This window comes from Brachyistius frenatus, unplaced genomic scaffold, assembly GCF_029030835.1.
Source record: "Brachyistius frenatus isolate BFR_SWC_R1_liver_20210118 unplaced genomic scaffold, ASM2903083v1 Contig_36, whole genome shotgun sequence".
Taxonomy (NCBI): Eukaryota; Metazoa; Chordata; class Actinopteri; family Embiotocidae; genus Brachyistius; species Brachyistius frenatus.
This window is the reverse complement of record NW_027210635.1, coordinates 3,138,151-3,160,451: the sequence shown is the minus strand read 5'-3', so window position 1 is coordinate 3,160,451 and position 22,301 is coordinate 3,138,151. Positions and strand designations below refer to the sequence as shown.

General features: G+C 39.3%; 2 protein-coding genes across 3 annotated transcripts in view; one reads left to right on the top strand and one right to left on the bottom strand.

Annotated features, from left to right (window-relative positions):
* Positions 1-1,085: 1,085 nt before the first annotated feature.
* baiap2l2a (BAR/IMD domain containing adaptor protein 2 like 2a) lies at positions 1,086-16,746 on the top strand. The gene is made up of 14 exons (XM_069701435.1): positions 1,086-1,610; positions 2,115-2,190; positions 3,813-3,899; positions 6,110-6,171; positions 6,257-6,328; positions 6,609-6,689; positions 6,783-6,914; positions 8,235-8,318; positions 9,358-9,427; positions 10,430-10,631; positions 11,393-11,458; positions 12,709-12,886; positions 15,221-15,261; positions 15,719-16,746. Exons 1-14 carry the CDS (start codon positions 1,557-1,559, stop codon positions 15,798-15,800), a joined length of 1,287 nt encoding a protein of 428 aa, XP_069557536.1. The 5' UTR covers positions 1,086-1,556; the 3' UTR covers positions 15,801-16,746.
* Positions 16,747-17,599: 853 nt separating this feature from the next.
* Positions 17,600-22,301, bottom strand: part of pvalb6 (parvalbumin 6) — a 45,127-nt gene continuing 40,425 nt past the window's right edge. For both annotated transcript variants that reach the window (XM_069701436.1, XM_069701437.1), the window contains exons 2-5: positions 21,197-21,262; positions 19,663-19,795; positions 19,334-19,443; positions 17,600-18,335 (exon numbers count right to left, since the gene is read on the bottom strand). In XM_069701436.1, coding sequence (XP_069557537.1) covers positions 18,310-18,335; positions 19,334-19,443; positions 19,663-19,795; positions 21,197-21,257 — 330 coding nt within the window. In that variant the 5' untranslated portion in view covers positions 21,258-21,262 and the 3' untranslated portion in view covers positions 17,600-18,309. The remainder of the gene's footprint in view (positions 18,336-19,333; positions 19,444-19,662; positions 19,796-21,196; positions 21,263-22,301) is intronic.

The window sequence follows — 22,301 nt, the reverse complement described above, 5'->3', positions numbered from 1 at the left end:
TGGAGGGTTTTTCACATGTTTAGTTCAGAAACAGAATTGTGGCCTTTGTGGCTACCTGTCTAAAAAAACAAGGTCATACTTTTAGTTTGATGACCGGTGATGGTCAATACCCTAGAAGACCAAAACCACTGAAGAATTGTTCTCATTAAGAAGTATTGTCTTCGTAGCCTGATAGAGGTCTATTATTTTATAAAACTAAACCAGAGAACAAGTCCTTCAAATAAAATGATAGAGATTATGATCAATATGGGCACAGTATGTGTAGCATCCCCAGCTGAATGATTGAAGACAAACGTTATTGAACAGTTTAGCATCTTCCCTATCCTCCCCACTAACATGTTACATTTAACCACGCGGCGGTGCATTGGAAACAGCAGTTTGTGAGCTTGAGCTCTTTCACTAATGACACAAAAACTGAAAAACCGTAGCAACCTAAAACAATATTTTCCACAAAATGAGCTTGAAAAGAGTACCTTGTGCCCATTTCGGCCAGGTGCTAAACTAACAAAACCCATAACCCCCTTCCTTGTTTTCATCACTTTTCCCGTCCCTTTGGCCTTTTTGTTTTGTACTTCTTCTTACTACCTACTTCCAACAGGAAATTGACTAGTCACTTCAAAATAAAAGCGCAAAAGGAAAAATACTCTACAGTCTTAGACATCAAACAGTCATAAAACAGTCCAAAATAAACAGACAAAGGGAGGCTGTAGCTCAGATGGTAGTGGGCTGCACACTAATCAGAAGGTTGGTGGTTCAATCCCAACCCCTCCTGTCCACATCTCTAAGTGTCCTTGAGCAAGACACTGAACACTAAAAATATATATATATATATATATATATATATATATATATATATGTTGTAAGTCACTTTGGATAAAAGCATCAGCTAAATGAAATGTAATGTAAAAAAAAAAATAGTCTCCAACAAACAAGCTCTTTGCTTCTCTTTGAGAAATGTTTACAAAAAACTTTAATGCCCTGTTGTATTAAGCAATTACCTTAAAAAAAAAAAAAAAAAAAAAAAAAGTATGTATTCACAACCAACTGAAGATTTATGTCCTAAGTATGAATCGATGAAGTTGGGACTGAGAGCCACAGACAGGATAAGGAAGTCATAATGACAGAGGAACAATCCCATTGTTGGATTTGGTCTTTTAATTTTCCCACAGTATGAAATATATGGTATAAAATACCAATAATATGATCATTTTTGTTTCTTTTTCACCATTTTTATGACTGAGTAAAAACAGATCTCTGTTATAGACTTGACTAAAACACACAGTGCAGGAAATACACACTCAGGTGCACACGTCTACACACAGCATGTGTCAGTGTTTTATGGTTAAGCCACGTTTAATTATTTACTCCTGCCTTTCTCGGGCCACAGTGGTGTCGATTATCACCACACCAAGCTGCCTCCACTCCTCAACTCCACGTTCAGCCCAACAACATTAACTCCCATTTCTCTTTGAGGTTGTGCTATGTTCGCTGGATGATTCAAGGCCGGCAGACCAGCTCAAGGTTTCATTGACTGTTGCACTATTCTGGATATAAACATGACGGGGATGAATAGTGATCAGCTGCATCGCTCCACCTTGGGGATTTACTCGGTATGTAATAGACACGTTGTGTGATCCACCAACTCAAATTAAACAAACCTGATTTCCTCTCAAGGCAATCTTCAGTAAACTAATTTCTGTAGAAAATGGAAACGGTTCTCGGTGACTGAGGAGTGAAGCTCAGTTAAACTCTTAAGTGAAATTTCTGCCGAACAAACATGATGTGAATTCACAAAGTAATTTTCAAATTCAAGGAGTATTTCCTTTACTTGATAGGAGCAGAGATTTAAGTCTCAGCTTGTCTGTGCTCCAGTGCTGGGAGGGAGAATTTCTGCTCATAAATACAGATTGATTCAGAGGTGAATCTTATTGATTCTCCTTTAGGTGGGTCTTACAGTTTTTTCTGACTTTCTAAATTTAACAGAGTCTGTGGTGTGTGTGTGTGTGTGTGTGTGTGTGTGTGTGTGTGTGTGTGTGTGTGTGTGTGTGTGTGTGTGTGTGTGTGTGTGTGTGTGTGTGTGTGTGTGTGTGTGTGTGTTTGTATTTTTCAAACAGAGCCTAATAGATGAGTTCAACCCAAGTCTACAGAAACTGGTTTCTCTGGGAAACAGCTATGTCCAAGCCTTCAGTGGTAAGAAAGAAAGAAAGACTATCCGCTGAGTTGCTCTCCTTTAGGATATTTTTGTGTGGATTTCACAGACCTATCTTTACAAGTGCTGTAAACAAAACACACTGCGTTGAGGGAGCTGTCCGGTATCTATTTGAGTCAAACTGATTCCAAAGTTCATGTGCTTTGGGAATATCCTGGTGCTATTGCAGCCTCGTTTATGAGCCTGTAACCAAGGAGGTTTTTATAACCACAGTTAGCAAACAAACAAGGCCCTGCAACCATATTTGATATCTATATACAGAGGCAGGGATTTAGACAACTCAATATAGGCAAATGGTTCTGAGTTGGTTCCTATGCTCTGTATGCTCGGCTGTGTTGGCTGTAATTGCTGCTAGAAAGAGAAAAGCTCAGTCCGGAGCCAGGATGAAACTAGCCGAGGCATCTACATTTTAGGTCATAATTATCACACCATAATCACCACTAATTTCTGCTGCACATTAATGTGAAGACCTTTAAAGTGCTTCACTGTAAATTAAATTCAGCCCCAGTATAGATGTTTGTTTAGTACATGTAAGAGTAAAAACATGAACAGCTGATCATAGCAGCACTGCACCAGCAGCTCTGCAGACATAAAATATAGATTAAGACATGTCTCTTCACCACCTGCACAGACGCTATAATTCTGCTGTTTGTTTACAGGGTGGAGTCATAACCTTATGACATGTTGACAAGACCAGGAACTAACACAACGGGAGTGTGTTTAGCCTACTGACGCAGCTCTGTGTTGTAAAGTACACCAATATAATGATCGCTGTCAGTCTCGTGGCCTCAGTTAGTGTGTGGTGTTGTTTGTTTTGAGCCGGCTGTAGCCTCAAATACAAGACATGTTTTTCCTCATTAAAATGCAGTCAAGTCAAAAAGACCAGAATACCTCTGCTCAGGGACCCGGTCTTGTGCTCAGGTTACTAAGGCAATGGCAGGTTTAATATTTAACTGGGATCAAACTGTGATTTGACAGTGATCAAAATGGCCAGTGGTAAGAGTGAGGTTGATGGTTAATGCTAGATGAGAAGACATCAAGTCATTAACATATTTGTTTGTGTTTAAATATAAATTTTACAATTATTGAATAATTTGTGTGGGCAGCACAGTGGTGCAGTGGTTAACATTGTCACCTTACAGGGAAAAGTTTCTAGTTTCAATTCCCGGCTTGGGCTTTTCTGAGTAGAGTTTAAGTGTTCTCTCTGTGCCTGTGTGGGTTCTCTCCAGGTACTCTGGCTTCCTCCCACCATCCTAAAAAACATGCATTTCAGGTGAATTGGTGATTCTATAAATTGCCCTTGAGCGTGAATGGGCATTGTTTCCATCTGTCTCTGTGTGTTGGCCCTGTGATAGACTGGTGAGCTGTCCAGGGTGTACCTTGCCTTTGCCCAAGGTGAGGTGGGATAGGCTCCGCCCCCCTGTAACACTGTTCAGGATAAAGTGGGTATAGATGATGGATGGATAACTTGTATATTTTTTGGATCAATAGCTATTTTCCTACCTGCTTTTTTAATATCATGCCAGCAAAATGAATTGTACCAAACAAAAGCATCAAATGACACCATTATGTCTGTGTGATTGTGTTTTTGTGTGTGTTTCAGCTTTTGCTGTAACAAGTGAGGCTTACTTCAGTGCACTTTCAAAGATCGGCGAGAAGGCTTACCGCACCATGTCCTCACGCTCTCTGGGTATGTGGGAACACACATCATCCACATGCACAGCGAACTCACGTAAAGTCCCAATTATCAAGAGGAAACAGGAGGGCCGTATTTACAACCGGATGTCAGCAGTTTGTCTTTGATGTATATATGGTAATTATTAATCACATTAAACAGTGTTCGATCGTATCATGAGGACCAAAGTTTACCCTCAGGCAGCATTTTATTACTCCTCTCATAATGACTGACTTGTGCTTGTGTAACATGCATGTGTGATTAGCACACACATTGATGTCTTAAATATGCTTTGAGAACTTATTGAATGCATATTTTTTAACAGTATCTCTAACAGTCAGTGTCTATGAAGATGAGCAGATTTGTTTGAGTAGTTTGAGTTCATATTTGTATTGGGATCAGGTCCAGTCAAGCTGAAGAAGGATATGGCTGAAGCCTCCACTTAGATTTCTAATTCATGACAGCAGTATTGTTCAAAGCCAAACTATAATCTAATGTATGTTTGTGTGTGTTTTAAAGCGAGTTGAGTTTGGCAGGTGGGTGTCAGTTGTCAGCTGGGAACATGAATAATAGATGATGACAGGCAGCCGGCTGTGCTCCCCTCACTTAACCCAGCTGCTTTATGTCAGAGGTATGTCAGGTTAAACAGTTGGAGCTGAAGGCTTTTTAGAAACTGGATCATTGGGCGACTCTGCTTGTACAGTGTTACAGTCTCCCCACGGAGGAAATTAATCCCAGCAAGCCTTCTAGGATCAGTGACAGCCAAGCTAAACGAGTTTAACATTTCAAGAACATGCTGTAAGGTTTCAGTTTGGTAAAAGACAATACTGGAACAAGTTTAGAGCTCTTATCAGATATTTAGGTTCCTCTTCTGTCCCACATTTGTATTAAAATGGTGGACTTAAAAAATGATAAGTCACCTCCAACTCAATGGGTGGGGTCAATATGCATAACCCAAAGTCAGCTTAAACCAACCTAACATATGACAGAACAGCATCAGCACAGCAGTTGGGTAATTAAAATAACCCAGCATTTTTTTTAATGTGCTGTGTACAGTAATGGTGGAGTCTTTTTCTCATTAAATGTTCTTGAATTTCCTACAATGAAAGGCATTCTTGTCCAATGACTGTTATCCTAATAGTTCCTACTTGCAACCCCCTTGTGGTTGTTTATAACAATACACATTGATCTGATTGAGAGGCGGTGCAAATTGAAGCAAGACAAACAATCAAAAATAAGGTTAAAAATGTAAGTGTATACTGCCAAATTAATGGAGCCTGTCTACACCTGAAAAGTGAAAAGTATGAATGTTATATTCTAAGTATACAATTTTTAACAAAGAACATAATATATCAAGACAAAACCACGCGGAATCACTAACATTTTGAAGAGTAAATGTAATTTAATTACATATTTTTTCTGTAACTGATTTCAGTAGAATGCCATATTAATTTTACTAAACACACATGGAGTGCAAGAAAATAGCTTAAATACTGCAAAATACATATCAGCTATCTGAACAGTCATGCTACTTGAAAAACACATTAAAGAAAGATTGCATGTGCACAGCTAGCAACTGTTTGCAGAAAGACTAAAGTCACACTTAATAAATCGTATGAAAAAACAAACAAAAAATACATATATGAATACTGTTTTACTGTGTACAGTTAGAACAATGGCTGTTTGGGGCAAATAAACACGAAACGATCCAGTGTTCAAATTTTCTTCCCTTTTTGTCTGAGTACATCTAAGAAAGAAATCACGTTGAAGCAGGAAAATGGTTGGCTGTTCTTCTCCAACAAGTGTGTTTGAGGAGTTGATAAAAGATGCCTGTCAACATTTGCGTGGTCGGTGGTCTGAGAAAAAGCTGCATCTATTATAGAAACATACAAGAGCCAACGATGACCAACTGAACTCAACTTCTGGTGGCAGAATAGTCAAGTTTCTGCAAATATTTCACATCTGTGAGCTCAAAAGCCAGTGACACAAAAAACATATTTTGACTTCATATTAGGAAGTGTTTCCTTTATGTGAGAAAAGTTCTTCCAAAGGATGTCACATTGGATAAATCTGTTTGGGTGTGTCATGTATTTTCTATTAGTTTTTACATCATGGGTTAATGAGTTAATGAATACAGGAGCTCGATAATATCACACTGCAAAATGTCATGTTATTGATTTATAGCAACGTATTATATATTTATAATCTATAATATTGTCTTTCAGGAGATGTCCTGGTTCAGATCTCTGATAACCAACGAAAACTCACCTTGGAGCTGGGGAGAGTGGTAAATTACATCAACAATAATCTGCCTATCACAATGTGTGTATAAATACTTATAGTAATAGGATTTTATGTGTGTTTCGTTCCAGTTCCAATTGTTTAGTGCGGAAGTTCTTCAGGAGATGGACAAGAACATTCACCTGGACAAAGGTTACATATCAGTGAGTGAAAGCCAAGCGTGGTGCAACAAGGTCGAAAGGGGCTCTACAACTGCAGGGTGTGATAGGATCAGTTAAGGACAAATAAGTTATTATCTAATTTATTAATGTGATAATATAATTTATCTCACAGGCATATTTAGAAAAAGTCATTAAAACTGAAGGTGCCTTTGGAATAAATGAGAAAACTTATAATCCATTGTGTTGCTTGGCCTGACACTGTACCACAGTATCTGTATGACAGAGGTGGTTGGACACAGATGTGATATTAATTCTCCTACAGAGCAGCAGGGATCACTATGAAGTGGAAGTTCGCAAGCAGGCAGCAGTTCTGGAGAGACAGCTAAAGAGAGGAACCAGGCAGGTTAGTGTGTTTCTCCGTCTTTCTGCACCACTGGATATGTATGTGTCCTTGCAAAGTTTGTATATATGTTCTGTCAATTATGTGTATCCTCAGGATTGTAGTGAGTATGTGCAATTCCTCAGGGAGAGCCACAGCGAGGCTCTGAAGGAAGAGGAGAGGCGATACCGCTTCCTGGCCGAGAAACACTGTGGCCTGACACAGTCCATCGCCCAGCTCATGAATAAGGTATACAGCCTACTTCAAATAGCATTTGCAAATTCAATATTTCATAGCTTGCTTTGGCTTATCGACTGCAGGTGCCCAGTGGATCGAATTTGTCACACAAGGCGTTAAAATGAATGTTAGACAGACAATAAGAGGAGCTCAAAAGAGAATCCATAAAAATGGGGAAAGATTATGTGAGACTTCATCGGTCCCCCGTAGGGAAGCTCCCCTCTTTTAGCAGAGTCCAACACAGCGCTGCAGCTTTTAAAGTACAGATAGAGATTCAGGTTCTACAGCACGACTGATCCCACACTAACAGGTATTGTGTTTGAACTCTGGATTCACTTTTTATGACACCCCTCTACTGATCTAATTAAAGGTTTTATGACTAGACAACTTTTGTGCTGTAAATCCAACCCGCTGTTACTCTTTATCTACAAAATAAACTGAGAAAATACTGCTACAACTTTCACCTGATATTTCGCTACACACTTGCCTGGTCGTTTTTATGTATAGTTTTTTTTTTTTTTTTAATAAGTAGGCTGTCATGAAGCCCTTTGAAACTATGCCAGTGGTTTGGGACTAAAGCGACTGACCCGACATACAGTTCTTGTTTGTTTAGCCGTCTGAATGCACAGACAAGTGGCAAATAGCAGCTGCTGGGAAAAAACAAAACATAAAGACTCATTAAATATCACTTCATAGACTATCTAATACTGATACTGTGTGATGAGAGGCATGACAAAGTGCAGCTGCTGGGCCTCCTTGTGAGCCGCAGTTTGAAAGATGCTAAAATGAACGTTACAATCTAAAATTTCCCTGATGAATGACAAATAATTCACATAAACTTGCTCATGAAATGTCAAAATCATCTAAATAATTACACAGAAGTCAGAGTGGTGAGATCAAAAGTGAAACTGCAGCTGAAAAAAAAAAAAAAACTGAAACATATTATCTCACAGAATTGATTAATCCCATAAATTTGGTTTAAAGTTTTGACTATTTCATGGTTTTGACTTGCCATTTTTTTATCATAACTACTAATAAAGACCACTCTTTATCAGACATGAATGACCGATCATTTACGTAGTTTACCTTGTAACTTTAAGTAACTGTAAGTTAGATTTGTGTAAATGAGTCTCTTTTTCTGCCAAATGATTATTAACATAAGCGGCAGTAACATAAGCTGTGGTTAATGCTCACTTACTAATGGGGGGCAAATACTTCAATGTGTGTGTGTGTGTGTGTGTGTGTGTGTGTGTGTGTGTGTGTGTGTGTGTGTGTGTGTGTGTGTGTGTGTGTGTGTGTGTGTGTGTGTGTGTGTGTGTGTGTGTGTGTCAGACAGGGGATACTCTCCAGCAGAGAACTGAGGCCTGGACAGACGAGGTTGACGCCACCAGACAACCCATTACTCTAAACAACACTGTGAGTTCAGAGGAGAGTGAACAATATGAGTGCCAGTGACTCACAAAGCAGCTGAGTTATTTATGTGGGGTCAGAGCCAGATTGCATATGAATCTTTCAAAACTCCAAGAATATGCTGCTGGCGTGAGGTATAATCCCGATTTTGGGAATTAACTGAGTGAATCTCTTTAAAAATCGTTTTTGGGGAAAAGTCTTGTGAAATTGAAAAACAGTTTTAATTTTTAAAATTTTGTTTTAGAGTTGCTGAATAGAAGTACATTTATGAACTAAATATTAAATATAAAATCAGATTGTGATACAAAGTGTTATTTGCACAGAGAAATTCATAATATCAGACCGGAGGCGCACAGAGAAGGCACACCAGTGGATTACTGCAATGATATTTGGGTGCCCTCTGGTGGTTGGCGCCTGATTTAATTTGAAACCATGCGAATGGATCACAGCTCTGGCACGTGGCACAAAACTGTTAGCGAAAGCGTTCAGAGGAACTAGAAGACATATATTACAGATTTTCTGGCACAAAAAATATATATGTTTAGAACTGTGATGAAGCTATGTGAATGTTGTTTGGATTATGAACTGATCCTTAATAGAGAGCAGCCTATGAGCCAGTTCAGGCAGATACTGTATGTGAACTGTGCGTCTGTAGTCACCCAAGATCTACTTACATTTGCTATTTCCATCTTCTTCCTGTCTTTATGCGAAGCTAAGATAACTGGCTGCTGACTATAAATTAGCACACAGACATGAGAGTGCTATCAATCTTCACATCTGATGAAGCAAGTATAAATTTGAGAAGCACAGGTTTAGTTTAATCTCAACAACTGTAATTCCAGTGATGGCACACTCGTGGTAATAATCTCCTCAAACATAAATACTGTTTGTAACTGAAATTGCAGATACCACCTTTAACTCTGACTAAATAACTAAATGCCTAGTTTCAGTCTGTTCAGTCTGCTATGTGTTCTCTGTTTTCTATGATGACAATAGAAGTTCCTGGTAAATGATTTCTGTCTGGACCTGTGTACGTCATTTATAGAGGGGAATGAAGGAGGACGAGTTCAGAAGGAGCAGAGAGGAGCTGACCCTTGGAAAGGTCCCATCAAGGGGTGAGTGGTTCATATAATAATTTTACAATTAGAATCACTTTTAGTAATTATACCATTTGTTTAGATGCATTTTAAAACTAGAAGGGCACGGACGTCTGCCATGGGCAATAGTCCACTATTTTATGATATGCAACAAGTGTGACAATTCTATCATTATACCAGACCAAAGGTCTCCATAATAACTGCTTGCTCTATTAAGTTTGAGCAGGTTGTGTATCCCAGGGGATTACTTTACCTGTGAATATGAATTGTGAAACTGAGTCTTTGTATTTCTAGACTAGGATGTTTTGTCAAAATTGAACTTTACTACCACCATGCCCAATCTAACCAGGTGAGTTCAAGTGAAACAGCTTTCGTGGATCCGCGTCGTCATTCAGATCTGTGACAACATTTTATAGGCTCCTCCTTGCTACACCTTTTCACCAAGTTCCATGAAAATCGGACGAGTAGTTTTTATGTAATACTGCTAACAAACAAACAAACAAACAACCTGCGCCCAAAAACACAACTTCCTGAAGGAATGTGTTTCTGTCATACAAATTTTTAGCTCTAAGTAATTTACAGAAGAAATGGCCGAATAGCCAGTGCTCATCTCATCATGCACTGTCATACCTCCTCATTTGTGCCTCAGCAGAAAGTCTGTCTAATTATTTGGGTGCGTATCTATAATGTAAATAGACACGGTAATAATGTATCCAAAAAACAGACAATAAAACAACCTCCAGAATATTAAATAGTCGTGGTACATGCAACAGACTTGTTGTCTGGAGCAGAAAGAAATACAATGGCACTTTGTTTGCTATAATTCAGTGAACTGCATCCTCTTCCTGTGATAAGATATCTATTAGTCCGCTAACCCTCTGAGTTATGAATACCAGCTTCAATGAATGAAGAAACACATTCTAGCTATTTATATTTTATATTTCGTTTGCCATTTAAGCAGGTTGTGTTCTAACAGACTGTTTACTCTGCTCCTGCGTGTTTTATTTGTCATTCCTCCAGCTCCGTCTCCACAGGGAAGCATCTCTCGTTACTCAGTGGACTCATGGGGAGGTGGAGGGAGATCCATGCGGGCCAGGGTGGCCCACCAGCCTGCTGGCTCCAACCCCACTCTGCTGCCCTTCTCCAAGGGACAGATCATCACAGTGCTGGTCCAACAGCCCCGGAACGGCTGGCTGTACGGACGTGTTGACAACAGTTCCCGGTGAGATATTCCCTCGTGACCATGCATGTCTGCACTTATGTTGCTGTGTAGGCATCTGTCTGCAGTGTAATCACATCTGTTCTATATAATATATTCATGGTTTTGTATTCTATTTCTCTCTGTTGCACACTGAGTTCACAAGTTACAGACATGTTTACATTTAATATTTAAGAGACAGGCATTTCTGTAAATATCATCTCATGAGAAAAAGTGACATCTTTTGTAGAAGCACCAATTTGTTAAGTGGAAAATAAAATGCTATATTACATTTTGGACAAATAAATGGATAGAAAATAGAAGAATGAAATATTAGAAGACAAAAAAAACAACCTCAAACAATAGTAACAAGAGTATAGTCATATTGTCTCTGTGAGCCTGTCCTTAGGCACAGATGTGCTAGATGTTTATATAATTTTGGTAATATTCATATAATGATAAAACCGTTGTCTCATCTTAGCATAGCATGTTAGTTTGCTAACATTTAATTATAATATTTGAGCTAAACACAAAGTAACGTAAAGGCTGATAGAAATATAATCAGTCTTGCAGGTATTTGCTCATAACGCAAAGTTTGAGTTAACATTATCAGACTGGTATCCATAGAGTCACACTGCTAGCATGGGTCAAAACTAACAGCATCATCCAAGTGTATTATAAAGTGCACTAGTCTTGACCAACTCTTTTTAAATGTGTACTTTAAACAGTCTATTAACAGTTAATCCACTGCTGTCATCTTTACCATCTGTCCTCTTTGTTTTCAGTCAGGGATGGTTTCCAGCCTCTTACGTAGAAGCAGTGGATGATCTTCCAAAGTCAACCAGCTCCAGGTAAACATAATTAAAACATTTTAAAAAAAAAGATTGATCTTATCACATAACATTACCTAAAAGGATTGTATCACTATGACACATCATGGTAAAACAGTAGCAATCCTAGACTCTGGGCTGTCCCAGGAAAAGAAGCACATCAAAGGCCCCCCAACTTCAGGTAGCTTCCTAAACAATTTCCCAGTGTGGTTTTCCTGACAGTGCACCCCTGAATGGAACCTCCTCCACATCTGCTGTATAATTATGCATCCAGTCTTTATGTATTTAGTTGTGCTGTCTTGTCAGTTATTTTAATTTGTATTATCCCCTATTGTTAGTTTTGTATAGTCATTGTTTAGGTCACCTAATCAGAGTCTTTACTTGATAACATCATCAGTAGGAATCTAGGCAGTTCTCCGTGACTGAAAACAATGCTGTGTTCGGATTGTATTCTTGTCCACTGAATAACGGACTTAATAGTGTAGAAGGGGCCAATCAGACAGGCCTAAAGATATTAATAATAAAAGGCATTTTGATTACTTCTGTAATCTATACTTATACATATGTATGTATCATGATGTGGTTGAATACTGTTTTGTGGCCTACGAGTACATCGTTCAAGTAATTACAATGTTTTACACATTAAAAAGTTATTTTTTGTTTAATTTGATAAGTGAAAAAACGTCACTGCAATATTGTCAAGTCATGCAAGGCCTGTGAAGAGGACAGCCCAGTCGCCATTGGAACGCATATAAATTAAGACCAAAACTATTGCATGTTTTTTGCCATTCCATCGTGATACAGATTACATAGTGCAGTTTACATAGTGCAGTTTCCCTCCAGGCTGTCGCTATTGTTTTTGGGACCAGCAGATTTAAAAGGGGGTCAGGATGAAACTCAGGCCTGGAATAATAACATGTACTATTTAGGATATTTGGGTGACCCATTGCTTTAAGGAAAACCAGTAAGAGCTGTTGAACTAAAACTTTCTCAGTCTATGTGGACACACGCCATAGCTGAATGTCTGCACAGTGACCGTAATCAAAGGCACCTGAATGTATACAAAGTCTCATGTTGTTAAAAAGTAAAACATGCAGTGGCAGTGTAATGTACGTTTTTTTTGGTGCGTTTAAAAGAAATAAAATATATTCTTATGAGGGACCATAGGCATTACGGGGAGAGAGAGTTCATGTGTCAACTGAAAAACACGTACTCTTCCTCTTCAACAACCAAAACAACTGAACAGATATTTTGTGTAATTTCCATAACAGCATTCCCCGAAGCAGCAGCATGAGCAACCTGCTCGACCAACCAGGAATCAGCAGCCACGGCGGAGCCCCGCCCCCTCCACCTCCACCACCACTGCAGTCTTTGTCTTTGAATAAACAGTCTGACATGCAACCAATGACAGCGACCTACAACAGAAGGCCTGAGTCTGAGAGGAACAAGGTATGACAGTCAGTCATTATCAATCTCTGTGCTCTTTCTACAAAAATAAATCTTTTTGTACAGAGAATACAGTTCAACACATTCTTAACATGTTGGATGCCATTGGTTAACTACTTTATTCTTAATTTTTACTGAGGATTTATAGATTAATTATAACTGATTCGCATTTCATATAAGCATTTATAATTTTGGATATGCCCAGTTGTAAGAAATTTAATTGGCTGACTTTTCCAATATACTCTGCTGGCAATATGCTGACAATCAATTAATACATGTTTGTGTGTTTCTTACTTTCTAATAAGCCAAGTCAAAAAAGCCAAAAAACCAAAGCCAAAAACATTATTTTCGTCACAACTGTCTGCAAACCTTTAATTAGTGGTTCAACTGTTCTTAACCAGAAGTTTGACCAGGCAGCCCGTTGATGTTATTGTTGCTATTAGTTAATTATATAGTAGCCATAAATAAAGACATTAGTTGCTTATAACCCCTTTATAAATGTAGTCTTATTAAATATCGGGGCTGTGGTGTATTTTGCGTTTGGCTTTTGTGGCTGCTATTAATATAAATATGACTGATTGTTTTGTATTTAAACAGTTTCATGATAAAAAAAAAATTATCCGTGGAGTTAAATCACATCAGCCACAGCTGTGACAGCTGATGGCTTAATTATGTCTTAGTCAAATGACAAGAGGGATCAACTGAGTGATAATATAACTGTATGTAAATGGTAATGAAAATGATGGAGAAGCTGAAGATGGAGAAATGATATGGGTTCCTTCTAATGATGGAGATATTTGCTGTAAATGTGGCATCTGTCCAGCAGGGGCAGTGTGGCAAGGTGTTGTTCTCAACGACAACACATCCCTCTTTCTGGTGGATGCAGGGAGGAAGCTCCAGCTGCTGATACCAATGAGGAGGGTGTGTGTGTGTGTGTGTGTGTGTGTGTGTGTGTGTGTGTGTGTGTGTGTGTGTGTGTGTGTGTGTGTGTGTGTGTGTGTGTGTGTGTGTGTGTGTGTGTGTGTGTGTGTGTGTGTGTGTGTGTGTGTGTGTCCTTCTTTGTGAGATTGTTTTTTTTAATGCTACATTTTATGGGTGAGATGGACAGACTCAAGACCTGACTGAAGTTCTTGTGAACTTACAGTTCTGGTGCTGTACGACCCGTGGTGTGCTGTTGTGTGATAATGCTGACAGTCTCTTTGATGCTATTCAGTCACATCCATCACTGATTTGAATAGCATTATTACTTCTGTCAGGAGCATGCAGAGACATTTTGACAGGCAGGTGCTTAAAGACCTACTCCAGACAATATCAGGTTTTTAACCTGGCGAACGTGTCCATGTGGGTTTTTTATGTTCAAGAAGATGTATCCTGAGTGAAATAAGCAGTCAGTGCCATTTCTGAGCATTTCTGTTTTGGAACTACCAGCTTGTAATCTTCTGCAGCGATTATAATACATAACAATTTGTTGACTTATGGATAAAGATAGAGGCTGGGCAATTTGCATATTAATAGTTTCACACCTACTGAATGAAGGCAAAGGTGTCGAGTTACATCCAGGCCACTTTCAGGTATTATGGGATTTTCTTTTTCTTCTTAGAAAAAAAACCTTCAAAACATGTCATTTGGATAACCGCAAATTTGTTTTTAGGGGTTTATTCGATGTCAAGAGAGGTACTTGAAGATGATAAATGGCTCCTAAACTCTGATATTAGACTGTGTATAATTTTAAATGATTTATATCAGAGATAATGATCACGATTCTCAAAAAAAAAATGGTTGACTTAGGGAGTGAAACCTTCCATTTCTTCCTAATAATAAACTTTCAGAGACTCTGTGAAGTATTTAGCAATCAAACTTGTTCTCCAATGATACAAATGACAGAGCAGATTCATGATAGTGTTTTTTCCTACTGTGCTATTCATACCTTTTTCAAGATGTCTCTGCATGGCCTCTGTTAATGTCTCTTGTCGATCTTCACTGTAAATATTTGATTTTGCAGTTTGTTTCAACTGGACACATTGTGAAGTGTGTGTGTGTGTGTGTGTGTGTGTGTGTGTGTGTGTGTGTGTGTGTGTGTGTGTGTGTGTGTGTGTGTGTGTGTGTGTGTGTGTGTGTGTGTGTGTGTGTGTGTGTGTGTGTGTGTGTGTGTGTGTGTGGCGGCTCTGGCTCTGCACCTCAGTGAGCAGCTTGTTGGAGGACAGACTGAAAGCAGAAGGGCGAGGGGGTCGAGGGCCGCAGCCTGCTAAGCCTCCATTAGCGCTTGTGTCTACATTCTGCAGTTTAAACTGGCCCTCACTAACCCGTACTGTACTTTGCTCATCTTCTTTGCAACAGAGATCCGAACCACACCACTCGCAACCAGAACTCTTCCCGAGGTAAGAATAATGCGGCTGCAGCTCTGCTTTGAAAGTGGAGACAGTTTGCTAAAAATGGAGACCACTTGTGTTTCTTCTAGAGAAGCTAATGATATTTTTTAAAGCACTCTATATCATGAAGCCATTAAGTCTGAGAGCAACACATGAGGCCAGTGATCGAAAAGGCACAGAATCGCTTCCATTAGAGTTTGAAGTGCGTACTAGCACTGAAACCATTTCAGTTATGGGCAGATGGGAACCATGACTATCACTCTCACTTCAGGTGAACGCTTTGCTAGATGATGTTTGTGCAGTTTGAGATGCAGCGCTCATTTCTCTGCTTATAACCTTCATAGCCCTATATAGCTTAGCTCCAAAACATTATTTTGGGACAGACTATTTTCTGATATTTGTCTCTATCTTTTTCTCTTCATTCATTTCTCTGCTTCTTCTCTCCTTGCCTCCTTGTATTTTTCAGGGGTACAAATCCCTTCGCTACAGTGAAGCTGAAGCCCACGTCCACCAATGACAGGTCGGCCCCTTCTTTACAGCGCAGATGACGTCTTGACCCTGAAACGAATGCTTGTATTTAGAGTGACAGTTGGTTCTTGACCTTGGCGGTACTTACGGTCAAAAGCTGAGTAAGTGGATCTTAGATGGAGGCTCTTTTATCAACTTTCATAATTTATCACAGTTCTGACAAACACACTGTTAGTGATACTCTGTATAGATCTACACAAAAAAAGATGAAGACTAAATAAATCTGAATAAATATTGAGTAGAACAGAATTCTTTAGTTTGCACAAGGAGTTTAAATGTATGTATAGTTAAGATCTTTTAAAATCAATAACCAATATTTACAATTATGTTGTTTTTGCTACAATTAGCCTTCTATTCACAATTTGTATAACAGTAAGAATTAATCACTGTGATAGAAATATGTTTATGCAATATCAATTAATATGTGCATTGACCATATCAGGTCTTAAATTATCACTCTTTCTCTGTGATGTTTGATTTAGTGTCTCTGGAATACTCAAAGTTTTTCTTACAAGAGATGACTTAGACCAGGTCCTTTCTGAAAATAAATGATGACTGTCTGTGACATGTGCAGTATATAATGTACAGTTGATGTTAGGAACCAGTGCTACTAATGTGTTGTCCTCTCTGTAAGATGTGTCATTCATTGCTCAGGGAGGGACACTTGATGCCTTTAATTACCTTTTTAATGTTTTTATATCGCATCTCTACCATTTATCTCAACATGTGATATTAAGCCCATTGCTAAATATTAATTGCATTGTAAATGTACTTTGGAAAATGGCTTGGAGAAAATGATAATGTAACCTCAGGCAGGTAATGTAATATCTTATAAAAATAGGATAATTTGTCTGAGGCGGGAATGTAATGAATAATGCAATGTATTAAAGGATAACGTAATACCATCTTATAGCATCATATTATTACTTCAACCAGCGTGTATCAGAGCTCAAGTCCAAACATCATGTCCCTGAATAAGTTCTTCAGGTTTACTTTCTATAATCTAGAACAAAATAGACTTCCTCTGCAGAGCTGTCAATGTTTCAACAGTTAAATAACAATTACGTTAAACAGTAATTACTTTTAATTGCAGAACACTGTGTTATCAAGGGTTCTTCACATCACATCATGATAAATCCTCTCATTTTGTCTTCTTTAATGGCGCTGACCTGAACAGCGTGTTGGAACAGGACAAGCTTGTCTTAGCTGAACACTTGTGTGCTGAACTGACAGCCTCTGAGCTGCCGAGCTGTATTTATTTGCTCAGGCAGTAAAATGTCCTACTAAAGAAGATCAAGATTCCCGCATTGCCTTTTTGGGTCCTCCACTGGGGATACTTAACCCAAATTGAACCTCGGTGTGAATCCACTTCTGCTAATGACTTGACAGCATGGTTTTCAAACCAGCGCTGCATGTCTGAGTGAGGACTCTTTGGCAAATGGAATAATGTGAACTTACTCTTGTTATGTGGCCTGCTACACAAACTCTGTCAGGCGGAGGTTCCTCAGTAGTCTACACATATCTGCAGCTTCTTTCTCTCCCACTAGACAACACAGTCAATGCTAATGAATACTAACAAATGATAATGATGGATAATTTTCAGCCCCTCATAGACAAAAGCTTATCAAAATACTCCTCTTTATACTGTACATTATTAGGTTGCTGAAGATGTGCTTCTGGTGATCCGCTTGATAAAAGTAAAAGTGACAGAGTAAAGACAGGGAGAAAGAAAAAGGGACAGCTGGATTGAGAGTGTAAAATCTGACAAGAGAATCACATCAAAGGAGGGAATTAACAGAAGAGTCTCAGTGAGTCAGTCTTCTCGAGGCTTTGTGTTTTCCATTTTATTTTATTCTTTCACAGCTTGACTTCTTTCTTCTTTTGGTATGTTTTACAACAGCTCATTACCAGAGGAGAAAGAGAAGGATAGATAAGATAGATGGATGGATGGATGAGGTGATGATGGGGGAGAAGACAAGAGGGGAGCGAATGCAGGAAGTGCACCGAGCCAGAGGTGATGTCAACAGAGACTAACAGAAAAAGGGGAGAAATAAATAGTGAAAGTGAGAGGAAGTATTGCCTAAGAAAAACAACGAAGTAAGAGAGAGGATAAAGTCAACATACAGAAGGAAATGTGGGAGTTTCTCTTATAATATCTGTTATGTTTAAATATCTACTTTATGCGTTTAAAATGTGAGGTTTATTCCTGCAGGCATGTTTTTATATCTACACAGAAACAGAAACAAGAACAGTTTGTATAAAAAAGGATAAAATAAATAGGATGAATACTGCTGTGAGGGCATTTGGAGGAGAGGTGGGGGTGCACACCACAGCTTCCTTCAGTGCGGCATTGCACCTCGTGAAGACTGCGGCGGGGGAAGAGTTGAGGCGAGGAGTGATTGTAGCAGGAATCAGCTTTAGTCTGGTGGGAGGTGATGAGGTGTGGAGGAGTGTGTGTTGGTTGGGGGCGGGAGGTGTCAGGATGTGGAGGTGGGTGGGGGGTGATCTTTCAGTGTGATAGGTGACTGTTTATTCTTTCACAAGAGCAGCAAATTCTGAAAGAGAAGAAGAAGAAGAAAAAAAAAGAAGATATTTACAGGATATTTACCTGCCATTCTCTTATCTCTGTATTTAAAGATACAATCCAGCACGTAAACATTTGTCAGTTACTTAAATGATGCCAATATTAAAACGTGTCAAAAATGATTTGCTGTGATATGTAGTGCAAAAAAAACAGAGTAGTCAGGGAATATATGAGAATTATTAGTCAGCGAGGTCGGGGTCAAAAGGTGATGGGGCCCTTAATGTTTCTGCACCCGAGATGTATGTTTTGCTCCTCCTCTTTTTTTCTTTTATCAGATTTACTGTGTAAAAAAATGCCTATGGATCTTGTGAGTCATGTCAAACACAGGCCTATTGTGTGTACCATGAATCTCTGTTTTTATAACAGGAGGTTATCAACAATCATATCTCTAGATCAGGGTTTTATGTTCTAGTAGGACCTATACCTGTCAGAACATAATCTCCAAATAGAATTTGTCATGCAAAGTGCCAAAATACTTTTTAAGTGCCATTGTGTTGCTTTCGTATTCATATGTCTGTCTGTCTGTCTGCAACTTCGAACATGTTTAGACTAGATCAAATTCTGCAAACTTTGGGGTTCAGTTCATTTAGACTGAAGACAACAGTAAGGTATATCAAAATGTAGATTTATGTTCTTTGGTAATCCATATCAACAAACAACAATGATTAATGGTATTTTTGTGAAAATATTAAATTTCACTCATAAAACCCCAAAATGATCAAATAAAGCTCACATGAACTGCAGCTTTACTGTCTTTTCCTTGTGGTTTCATCAGTGAACAACTAAACAAAACTGCAAACCCACATCATAGGCCAAGTCATAAATTACCAATCCATAAATATATGCAAATGAAGGTAGCCTGCCTCTGTGTTTGAGCGCGGGACTTTATTTCTACATTTGTGTTGCTTGGTAAATGCTTTTGGTGACCTTGTGACACGCGCACTAATGGGATTGGATGTTGGTGTTTACCATCGACTCCAATCTTGCCGTCTCCATCCTTGTCGGCTGCTGTTAAAAATGCTTTGGTTTCTTTGTCTGACAGGTCCCTGCCATCTTTGGCAAAACCCTTCAGGACGAATCTGGCCAGAGGAAGCAAAGTAGATTTAGATATGAGTCACAAAATGATTTTCTTTTGTGTGTATCATTGTGGTTGTTGTTTCCGGTTGTGTGTGTGTGTGTGTGTGTGTGTGTGTGTGTGTGTGTGTGTGTGTGTGTGTGTGTGTGTGTGTGTGTGTGTGTGTGTGTGTGTGTGTGTGTGTGTGTGTGTGTGTGTGTGTGTATTTGAGTGTTTGTCTTACTTGAGCTCTTCCTCCTCTATGAAGCCGCTGTTGTCGGCATCCAGCACCAAGAAGACCTTCTTCACTTCATCAGAGGACTTGGACCTCAGACCCACCATCTCGAAAAACTTCTTATGGTCAAAAGAGTCAGCAACTGCACACACACACACACACACACACACACACACACACACACACACACACACACACACACACACACACACACACACACACACACACACACACACAAGCACACAAACACACAAACACAGAGAACCACAACATCAGGACTATAACTCAGAACTGTTAACCTTGGATGCTCCTCTTGACACCTCAGACACTTGATGACATTTTTCAAATGTCTTTTGACTTGTTGCAATAACAGGTCTTCTATTGTTTTATAAACACACAAATGTTCTGTTGGATACCAAAGACACGCCATGTATAAAGACATTAACACCCACACATGAGTGTGCACAGTCACAGGCAGAAAATGACGAAATATAATGAAACTACTCAAAAAGTTGCTCCAAGTTGTGGAAAGGTTCTTGTTTTAGTCTTGATCTGATTAATGAGGCCCAAAGGCAAAAAATATTAATTTTAATAATCCCCCTTCTGAACAGTGTAACAGTTATAGACTGTCCTGTCAATCTCTCAACTCCACCTATCATATATTAGAGACAAAAATGCCCAGAAGACTCTGACAGCTTGGATCAGAATGAAATTCTCAAATAACATTTAGTTCAAAAGAACCTGTGATAAAAAAAACTAAAAAAAAACAACTATCTCAGGCTACTTAAGGTACAAGCCTGTGAAAAATAAAAGAGAGTGAGTTATGATGACCAATTTCCATTTTGGCGAGATACATCTAATCACAGATGTTTGAAAGCTGTGTGTGGTGCTAACAACAGACCTAAACATTACACCACTGAAAAGCTGGAAATAAAAACAACTGCTTGAATACGTTTACTTTCTAACTTTGACTCAGAGATTTTTTTTTTCCCAACAGCAATTGCAATGCTTGTAAATTTGGCACTGCCCTCAGTCACACATATAACTGACGTCTTCTCCATAGCGACAGAGGCTAACATAACAAGGCTCATGTTTATAGTAGTATTTTGAGCTGTGTGCCAAACCAAACTGAAAAAAACAGAACTTTTAAATGTAAGTTTTAAAATTATTTTCTATTTGTTCCACTTCATTTTGTGCCCCACTTCTAAAACTCAACCAATTCCCTCGAGTATACAGAATGGGAAAAAAAAACAATGCTTTGAGATTGAGCAGCAGCTCCCACTTTGCACATCTATTTTCATATGTTTACACTGATGCTGCCAAAAATGAAGCCTTCAATGTGATTTTAATGTTACAGAGAATTTAAGTAATACAGGCCCTTAAACCGTTCTAAAACTTGCATTTAAAAATCAGCCCAATGCTACATCGGGCTCCATAAACTGGAGGTGCAGACTGGAGCCCAGAGCCGGGACGTCCTCTCGTGTTAAAAAAACAGCCCAGTGTTTGTGCTACCTGAGAACCTGCGATTTATCTGTGGCTTTACCTGCAAATGCATCTAGAGCTTTCTTGATGTCATCAGCGTTGAGGATGCTGCTCATTGCCATCTTGGCTGTTGGAGAAGATATGGAAAGAAAAAAAAGAGAGAGAGCAGAGAGAGACAGAGAAGGAAGAGAATAGACAGAGAGGGGACAAGGTTAAAAACAAGGTCGCTAGAGAGCAGAGAGAACTCAGAGACATTCTCGTATTACACTGGTGACACTCTAGAAATGGAGCAGGAAATCAGGACATGTGAGAAGGAGGTGATGAGTGACAGAATGAATTAGTGACAGTTCCAGAGGAGTGATAAATGGAAACTGGAAGGAAGAGAGAAAGGTAGCGAGAGGGTGTGGATAGAAACAGGAAGGAAAGGAGGGTTGGTTGTGGTTTTTCAGGACGTAGAACAGAGATCATTGAAATGAAAAGATATAAAGAGAGAGGGACAGATGGCGAGAACCACATTGGTGGTGTCAATATCAGTGTTTCCCATCATATCTGTGTGATATCATTGGACTGTTAGGGATGGGAGCAGGGCACGGGGCCGGGGGCTGAGTCAGCGGGGGGTTTACATGCCCTCTAAGTCCTCTGCTGTGTCTGATATACCACGGGAGAATTCAGTTTGTCAGCCCAGTCCACACGGAGAACCTTCTTGTTCCTCGCACTATGAAAGCTGAGCCAGGCACTAAAGAGCGCCTCGGCTTCTTACTGCGTGTGTGTGACCGAACCTGATCGCTGCTTATGAAGTTGTCACCTTCCCCAACTTTGACTGATGCCCTCTTCTCCTCTGTTGATATAGCGAACACACATATAGAGCATGTATACACTTGAAGCAGAACACACAGAGACCCTCTGAGCGAGTAGTGGAGGATGTTAGGGGACCAGAGAGCAGTGATGTTGAGGAGAAGAGAGTGACGTGGATTAGAGGAAGTAGTGCTCTGATTTCACTTTGTGGTCAGGCAACCTTTGAAAAGGGATTTGAGTAGGTGACACATTATTTCAGGTTGGGTTGATAGAAGATCATTGACAGTTGACGTACATAGGTCTTTACCTCACCTTGTTATGCTTGCCCACTTGTTGGGTTGTTTGTGGTTTTTGTTCACAGTGGGAAAAGT